The sequence below is a fragment of the Theobroma umbraticum genome, unplaced genomic scaffold (genome assembly GCF_002168275.2).
Source record: "Theobroma umbraticum cultivar Fairchild unplaced genomic scaffold, ASM216827v3 scaffold_130.0, whole genome shotgun sequence".
NCBI classification, from domain to species: domain Eukaryota; kingdom Viridiplantae; phylum Streptophyta; class Magnoliopsida; order Malvales; family Malvaceae; genus Theobroma; species Theobroma umbraticum.
In genome coordinates, this window is record NW_018397264.1 from 2,214,170 (window position 1) to 2,224,106 (window position 9,937).

The following is a 9,937-nucleotide window of genomic DNA, read 5'->3' on the forward strand; positions in this document are numbered from 1 at the left end:
AATTTGAGTGCTATCGGGCGTATGGAGGCATGTGATAATTTAAGTGGAGCTGATCTTTCTGCACTGGTATGCCTGCGTTTAATTTTTTTTGCTTGAGTGGAAGTTAAAGATTGAAAACATCTTCTGAAACCTTTTCTGGGGCTGGTTTTGCTGCATTGCTTCATCAGTATGCTTGGAGATCAATGTCCATTAACTGCCATTAGGAAACAAATAACAGAATTTCTTTCTTTCTTTTCTGTTTTCTACTTTTAACAGTATCCAACCATGTATACATAGAAGCCTCGTTCTACATTAAAGTCCTAGAAATTATGTACTATGTAAGGACTGGTTTTTCCTGAAAGACTAATTTACATTTTTGATGTTTCCTCATTAAACACTAGACACGTTAAGGCCAGCCCAGAATGTAAAATACTTTGCAAAAGAACCCCTGACCTGTTTTACGATTCTAGACTTTAGCTTTGTGCCTTGTGTGCATTGTACTTCTACAAGAACTTAAACCATAATATAATCCTGAAACAAAATTGTAAAATTTTAATCAAATTTGGGCTTGAAAATATTCAGATGAATGAAGCTGCAATGGCTGCTTTGGAAGAGAAACTCACATCAACTGGGATCTCAGAGACTTCATGGACAATCAAGACATTCCATTTTGAGCGAGCACTGAGTAAAATCTCACCCTCAGTCTCCGATAAGGTATATTTTACCTTCACTCTCTCAATTATGGCTTCTGATGAAAAGATCCTTGATAGCATTGACTATGTAAATCTGTAATTAACCTATTTTTAATATCTTGATCATCTGGGAACAGCAAAAACAGTTCTACCGGGTATTGTCAGAGAGCTTCAAAGCAGCTTGAGAAGAGACAAATCCCCTTTGTTATACCATTAACAGGAGCTGTAATTGATGTCTGATACTGAGAATTGCATTGCAAACAAGTCATTCTCAACATGAAGATGGGTGTGAATTGTTCAACTGTACTCTGTTTATATGCTTTTTTGGGCCTAATATTGAGTGTTGAAGGAAACTTGCTTCTCTCCTCATGAGGGAAAAAAATTTTGTTCCGGCACATTTAAGATTTTTGTTAGTGGTGTAAGTAGTTTGCAGAAAATACAGTGGAGAAACATGTATTTATCCATTTTAAGAAATGCAAGGGACTTATTGTATTAGTTCACCCCTTTTGAGTAAATGTTCCACCTTATAAACTTCCCTTTTTCCTTTATTTCAATCAGGAAAATTGAAGACAATTTGACTGCTGAATGTGGCATTCTTTTCTGCTGTATGAAGAACTTGATATATCTCTGTAGGTTTAGCTCCATTTTGAAAAGCTTGATATGCCCGTATAATTAGAAGTCCAAAGCCAAGGTTGGGCCTAGAATCGAATGATAACACCTAGTCCAGTGTTCAGTCCTCTCCTCCCTTGCATAGAGATACAGGAGAAGGAAGAAATCATGGCATGACCATGAATGCTGCCAAAATCAACATCATGTGTCCCAAAATCAAGCAAAGTGGATATCAAAATTGCCAGTCAAACATGATTGGCCCGCGGCTTCGGGTTGCAAGGAACATGATGCATCATGTCCAGCCAAGAGATAGAACGTGATTGTCTCCGGTCATTTGCTTTGCTCCATTATTGCATACGTGATGTGATAGATGCCTTTGCAATTGATGTAGCACTTTATTTTTTAAGTATTTAAATGGTGCATTATAATTTTTTCTAAAAAATTATATAATTAATTCCTGAACAATAATAATTTTATTATCATTTTTAATTTTATATCATTAAATTTAATATCACATTAATACAGTTAAATACCATGTTAATATAAATAGTGAAAATTTTTAATAATATTAATAATTATATTATTTATGTTAGAGTTTTATGTAGTTAATAATATTAATAAACTTACTAATTGTTTCAAAAATATTTTTAGATCCGCTTCTTACTCGAAGTGAGGGAATTCTTTCAAATATGGTAAGAGTTCTTAAAATGAAACCCATCCCCATGACCATGACAGGCATAAGCAAAACTACCTACTTCTCGGCTTATTTAGATGATTTAGACAAAAAGGCAAGACACCTCCCCATCCTATGAGATACCAACTGCTCAGATTTCAGAACTTGTTTAAGTAGTGACCTTCCCAGAACTTGCAAAACCCAGATACTTACTGTCCCAAAAGACACATGACCCTCTAAAAATGTGACAAGTTGACTCTATTGTTGGGGCAATTAATGTTGCCCGAATAAATGCACAGAGACAAACAGCCACACTGATTCCATACTTAAATTGGATGGTAGCTTCATAGTCAAGTGAAGGATTTGTTTAAACCCTGCAACGAAAACACAGAAAGAAAAATGATCTTATTTGTATAGACTCTGAGATTTTTAAATTTGACAAATGTGTAAGATTGTCGCATATTTATTCAATTACAGTTAATAAATTAAACTAATTACTAAATAGATATGAATTAAAATTTCTACTATCGTCAATCGATGTATCGAAATAATAATTCAAAATATAATATCTGGAATGATTCAGCTGTACACACAACCATACGGCATTCCATCAGAAAGGTAAAGTAAAGGATATGTTTTGTCCTAGATATGAACTAATCTTACCATTTCTTATTTAGATTCCATGTGACATAAGATGAGGCAAAATAATTATATTGCTTGGGAAATTAAATGCTTGGAGTTTCTGAGACAGGACATTGGAATAAGCCAAGAGGCTCATGAGTTCTTGAATCCTCCATGAATGATTGGTTTGCTAAACGCCAAATGTTAAGGTCTAGTCCAGCAGGCTGCCTGCTACCATGGAACTCCTAGTTTGACTGCTCAATGAATGTTCATCTATTTACTATAAACTTTTTGCCATTCAAAGAGTTCCTTAAGCTTGAATGAGTTACACCTTCTAGAATCTGGACAATAAATATGAATGTTTCGAATTTCGAGCTCAGAAAGGGATTATCTCTTATTAGGTGAATTCTAATGAGTCTCGATATATAATTAAACATAATATAGTTTTAAGTTACAAATTTGAGCTTAAAAAAATTAATGAAAAAATAAAAAGAAAAATATCGGAAGATGAGCAGAGTGATGAGGAAGACTTCTGATTAATTATTAGTTGAAAAATGCCAAAAGAGTGAGGCCCCAGCAGGAGCGTACTGCTGGGGTAAGGATAATATTGTTTTGCCATCTTGCCTATTGCCCTTATTATTTTTCCAAGTCACAATCCTACGTCTCGTAACGTTAGTTCAATGCCAACATTGGAAGATTGGAAGTTTCGCTGTCAGGGCCAGGGCTGCCTTTTCACTCAACTGGCCGGTCTTATATTTTATTATTTATTTCCCAATTTTATCTCTATATATTTCACATGTTAGATTAATTCCCCGTGAAGCTAATGCTTGTAAGGGGATACCACACAAGATTTCCTTCTTTAAGTAAAGCATTATCACATAAAAATATGGGGAAATGGTTGCTATCTTCTTGTATGTTTTGGTTGATGCCCAAATTAAGTTGATAATAACCTTTGTCTTAATTTCGGAATTAGTAATGTTGGGAAAACAGGAAGAGAACAATGGATTGTTGAATGTCGGTAACTCTAAATTTGTGGAAGTTGTTGTTGTGGAATTATAAAGGGCTCTAAAAGTAGTCCAAAGTTATTTAGTTACTAATTAATATTAGTGGAACCCTCCCTGACAGGATGCAATGAATGACTTGCAGTTGTCTAGGTCTCACACAGTAGGTTGAATGCTGAGGTGCCCACAGATTTAAGTCTGGAGCTAACTTAGTCTAAAGCTATGTTGAATTTGGGGTACACCCCAAATTAGTAAAAACTCTCTAAATAGACGAAATCTGGCCTACTTTTAATCTTTTTATATGGTAGAAATGTATTAAGAGAGGGAAAAAAAAGGAGAAAAACATGAATTTATGCAATAACCTTTTTTTTTAAAAAAAATGATGTTATGAGATCTAGATTATATGTACATACATGTATAAAATGACACTTTAACGATTAAAATTAAAAATTTTAAGTTCAAATTCTAAGAAAACAAATATCATATTTAAAAGAAAAAAATAAAAAAGATAATCATAAGCGGAACTAAATTTTGAGATGCATAAATTTATAATCTTATTTAATCACATCTCATGTAAAATTTTAAACCCAACTCAAAGAGAAGATTAACTGTTTATATAATCCTGAATTATATGTGCTATAGAGGGTGCAGGCGAAACAAGAACAGCATGAAGCATGGCAGAGAGGAGATGGCAAAATTGAAGTAAACTTTTCTTTCTTATAGAAAAAGAGGAGAAGCCACCTAACACGTGGTCACAAATTGGCTGTCCTTTCTCTCTTAAATGACCCCAATCCCACATGCAAGTCTTTGCCCAATTTTTGTTGTTTAACAATCCTAATAGTCCCCCACTGATAGCAATGGCCAAAGGGATCAACGTCACCACTTGTAATTCACAAAGGCATTTGCATTCATCACCAACCCCATTTCCCTCTTGCTTTTCCTCGCTGTACAATTTTGGAGGTTGTGAAAATCACTTCCTTCCAAGTACAACGCGTGGAAGATAAGTCTCTTGGCAAACTTTTTTATTTCTTTGGTTTTTTGTACGATGGATAACGTTTGCATAATCCTTTAATTGCTCCTTTTGCTACACTATAGTTGGTTGTTCGCTTGTTGCTAATCATTCCTCTAATCTTACAAAAAATTATTGAACACACATCATGAAAACTACGGAGTACGGACAAAATTTTCTTTTATTTTCTTTAATTTTTAACTTTAAGAAAGTTCACATATATTATATATAACTTTTTTGTCAAATCTTGGTACATCACTTACTTACATTAAAAAAAAAATTAGTTAAATAACGGAGGTCTATAGGCATTGGTGGAAGATAATTTTTAAACAATTCAATTAATATGATATTTTTGTCAAATTCATGATGGGAAATGCATTAGTTATATTTTTTTTGAAAAAAAAAATATTACATAAGTTGGTGCCAAGAGGAATCTATTACTATTCTTCATAAAATTTTTGCTCTTATTGTGACATCTTAAAAAAAATTGAATCACATAGAAATGCCCTCCTTGTGGTGCTGTCAAGTTCAGTATTGACAATTCAATGAAGGGCAGCCCAAGAGAGACAGGAATTGGTAAAGTGCTTCACAATGAGGTTGGTTCTATCAAACTCATGTTTTATAAATCTATTGGTTATGTTGATTCAAACCTTATTGAATTACTTGCTACTATAGAAGTTTTTGTTATTCTTTTTGTTTTTAAATGAGACAATTTTTATCATTAATTGATTGAAAGTGATTAATCAAATGCAGTTGACTGAATGTTAAACTCCCAAACTCTTTTTTGGAGGTTAGCAATTTTATCCTACAACTTGAATATTTAAAATATCGGTTGAATAGTTGAAAAATACAACATATTTTCTTAATTGCAAGTAAATTGGCTGATGACTTATTAGAAATACAACATATGTTCTTCGTCAACAAAAGTTGTTGATGGTGATTAGTTAAATTGTTGATATATACGTATTAGAAATTTTTGTAATTGTTTTGTTCTTATCATATACTAGTTTGCTCCAATACATATTAATAAAGAATCATATGCTTTTCCAAAAAAAAAAAAGAGATAAGAGTAAATTACAAAAATATGTATGAATTAGGGCAAATTACATGCATAAAGTTCTTGCAAAGTGAACAAGCAAAACAAATGACTTTTGGGAAACCTTTCATTTAGAGAAGTAACTATCAGCTGGAAAATTCCATAGTGACATTCGAACATCGTTATCCTCTTCTCCTTTTCTTCTTTCATTGATCCGTTTGATTAAAATGTTTGCATGTGGCAAGGTACGTAAGGTGAAAAGAAGGTTTGCACTGATATCACGATAATGAAAACAAAGTCTAAATGGCCGTTTGGTCATGTTGAAACTAGGGCTATGATCTACTTTTTTTTATTCCTAATTAAGCAACCCTTTTGACATGGACAAGATTTGACAAACCATGCTCCTGAAAATTGACATGAAAGTAATCAATAATTGATATTGAACAACTGTCGGTGGGAAACCAGGAATATTGCGAAAAGGTCATAAATGAAAATTTAATCTTATATATATATATATATATATATATATAGGATCCTATGATAAGGTAAATTGTTAATTTTCGTGCCCGAGGCCGAGGGTCAAGAGAACAAGTGTTTTTGTTGATATAGAAAGCCACTCACGTCAATTCGTCCTTCAGTTCGTTTTTTTTTTTTTGGGTAGTTTTCTGATACTTGTAGTATATATATAAAAGCAGCAAAACTCATAATTAAGAAGCACAAGCCGAGCAACCAAGGTCTAAAAATAGATTTAAGAATTTGTATTTTCATATCTTAATTTGTGTCTTATAAAACATAAATTATTAATAATTATATAAATCAACATGAATACTATATAATTAATTAATTATTTTAAAATTTTTTTAAATATAAATATTAATATGTTTAATAAATATATATAATTATTAAATTTTAAATCATATCGATATAATCAATATACAAAATAAAATTAATTTAATCAAAATCCGTTTTAAACATGTCAAAGACTACCTAAAATCATCATGACAGCTCTCTCGCGTCAGGTTAACCACTAGACTAGAAGAGGATTCGCATCAGAGACAAGTTAATCCGTACAGAAATTAGCTTCACAAAAAAAATATGCTTCAGTTCACATTGCCACTCCCAGAAAGAGGAAAGCTATGGAGATGGTTGTTAATTTAATCAGAAGATAAAAGAAGTAAAGAATTCGGATGATATATGAAATTTAATAGTAAAAAATATTCCTTCTAATTGAAAAACATAAATAGAGCAAATAAAAACGACAATAGCTTAACTGTCGCGAGCCTAAAACGTGCCAGACTAGATCTACGCAAGACAAAGACGTGACGAAGATTTTCTCCATGATTTTCCAATAATTTCAAATACAGCTATAATTGGGGTGGAGTGACTGTTAACAGCCATAGACTTTTTTTAAGCAAATTTGACAAAAATCATAAATGGCAAAAAAAAAAATTTAATTAGGCTTAACTTGCTGCCAGCTACTAGTCATGAATCACACGAAAGACTGACAGTGACATCAACTTTTTTTTTTAAATTTTTTTTTTAATTTTCAAGTTGGATAAGTTTCGAAGTGTGACCAAGTGTCCAAACTTTGGCTAAAAGCTTTCACTTCGTTGGACTGTCATTTTCCCTATTTTGGCCTTTAGGTTGGTGGCATGTTGATTTTCTAAGCTTATTTTTCAGGTCAAAAAATGTGCATACATTCTCTCCTAACCATATGCCCATGTCCTAATACTATTAATTAACTCTCTAATAGAAGACATTATCCCTTTCTTCCACCTTTTCTTTCTTAATTTTGTTGTTTAAAGTAAAACATGACTTACCTAATTATTAATCCTAGTCTACATTGAGTTCCTAACTGAACTTACTGCTTACGTGTTTACCGAGATATAAGTCAATTCAAAAGATATAATATTTTAAAAGATTTAAATGAATTTTTATTATTTTATTCTATTTAATAAAATATTTATATTTTTATCTTAAATCAAATAAAATTTTATAATTAATAGTTGATTTATTGTAATTCATATCACATAAAATGATAAATAAAATTTTAATTAATAACAATTAATCAACGTTAATTATAAGAGTTTATTGATTTAAAATAAAAGTATAAAGATTTTACAATAAAAAAATAAAAATATATTTAAATTTTCATAAGTAATTTAAGAATCTTTTTAAATATTATATCTTATCTTAATGAATTTTTTGTTGAAAATTTATAAGTTACCAAAGAAAATTGTATAAAAAGTGCACTACGTTAATAAGTATCAATTCAATTTAAGTTTTAATGACATACAATCATCGTTTTAAATGATAAAATAACTCAAAGAAAATGTAACAGATCAATCTCTTTAATCAATCAACACAAAAGTCTTTATATTAAAGCCTAGAGATCCAGAAGGTCCTAAAAAAGGACAATTTAATGTCAAGATTTTAAGGCAGAATCATAGAAACCTTGAACGTGTATATCAATAAAATAAAAATCTAGCAATATTTTTAAAACGTGCACCCCATCAGCCGCCCAAAATAAACCGTATTTCTCCTATTTAAAAACTTCACACAAAACCTCAAATTTATTTATTTATTTATTTTTGTTTTGCTCGGTGACTTGATTACCTAGTCTCTATTTTATTTATTTTTGCTGGAATCCATGCTTTAGATATTGTTATGTATATACTAATAAAATACAGCATTGTCGGTAGTGGAAACAAAACCAAATTGAAGGGATTAAACGACTTTGCAAAGAGTAACGAATTACACTGTACAATTAAAAGGAGGACAAATTAAAAAACAATGAATAAAACAACAAACTCTATATCATACGGCTGAATAATTTGTTGTTAGCGGCGGCTAACTATTTTGGCAGGGCATGACAATTATGTGCATCCAATCAATATGAAAGGAAATAGGATCAATACCCATTAATGAATAACGTTTCAACATTTTTTTTTATGATAATTAATTTGATGTATTTTTCTTTGGTTGTACTTGGAAAAATGTTCTCTTCAGGCACGTTCTAGGAAAAACAGTAGCCATGGGATTCGAATTGAATAAATAAACTTTCTCTAATCCCGACCAAAATGTTGTTTAGGTTAGTGATTTTAGAGCATAATTAGGTTACATATAATACTAAATTTTGCGATTGATGACTCTTTAAATTTCAATCAAACTAATTGATTGAACTCGAATTCCCTCTTTTCAATCGAAAAAATAAATAAATAAATAAAATAAAAATATGATGGGATGAAACGAAATTATTAAGTGTCATTAATCAAGGGCAAAATTCGTACCGAATATCACTGCCATGCATGTGAGTAGTCGTGGGGGACAATGCTTAATTGATTTGATGCTGATATGTAGTCAATAATATTACTTTGAATTATTAGTGTTTAATGATTGTTTTAATTAAACGTTAATTCATCGAGGAAGCAATAAACATGGAGGGTCACATATTTTTGTCCTGTTTCTTTTACGAGAAAATTTTTGCTGTTCTATTAGAAGCACATGATTTTAAATACTTGTATGGAACAAATGGGAAGACCCAAAACAACTTCTTCCATGTTCGCATGTGCATCAATAAATCAAAGATGTTGAACCTTAATAGTTAATAGACCAATCAAAGATACATCAAAGACTAAAAACAGTTGGTAAGATTAATCAAAGGCCAAAGTCAACAATTGTTCCTATTGACAAATAACTCTCTTTGCATGTAAGCCAATGATTTCTACTTAAATACAGGTCACGTATACATAGAAAATTATGCACTGGAGAGAATCTCTTTATCATCAAGTTAATCTCCACCGTACACCAGTCGAGCTAAGCCTGAGGATTAATAATTGTGCAGCTTCTTTGACTTCTGGAAGCTCATGATAAATAAAAACAAAAATCATTCCAGAGCATAGAAGCTGCCAGAAGATGATTCACACAGGGGCCGGTCACTTTGTAAAGTGTGCAAATGGTATGTCATGATGGAATAAAAACCCCAAAATTGCTTAAAACAAGATGTGCAGAAAGGGCTAGAACTGATTCATGATATCTAAAGATTTGATATATTTTGCAGAAAGGAAAGAAAGAAGGGGGAAGAAGAACCCGACAGGGTTAGGTGAGGATGACTTGAGTGTTTAGTTATACAAGCTGTGCCAAGTAGCCACCTAAAATTGAAATGTTAGTAAGGAGAACTTAGATGTAAGTGGTCCTTTGATGACTTCAACATGAATAGTTACTAAATTTTGTGGTCTTTCTTTATATTTGCCCCTTGGTTAATCCATGAACCCTACATTATAAGCATTTGAAAAGGACAAGTTTTCCACCATTTTA

At 31.6% G+C, this 9,937-nt stretch overlaps 1 protein-coding gene across 1 annotated transcript; it reads left to right on the top strand.

The window, feature by feature from the left end:
- The first annotated feature begins 6 nt into the window (after positions 1-6).
- On the top strand, positions 7-1,171 carry LOC110422087 (cell division control protein 48 homolog C-like). The gene is made up of 3 exons (XM_021435867.1): positions 7-66; positions 562-693; positions 809-1,171. Exons 1-3 carry the CDS (start codon positions 22-24, stop codon positions 854-856), a joined length of 225 nt encoding a protein of 74 aa, XP_021291542.1. The 5' UTR covers positions 7-21; the 3' UTR covers positions 857-1,171.
- The last annotated feature ends 8,766 nt before the right edge of the window (positions 1,172-9,937 follow it).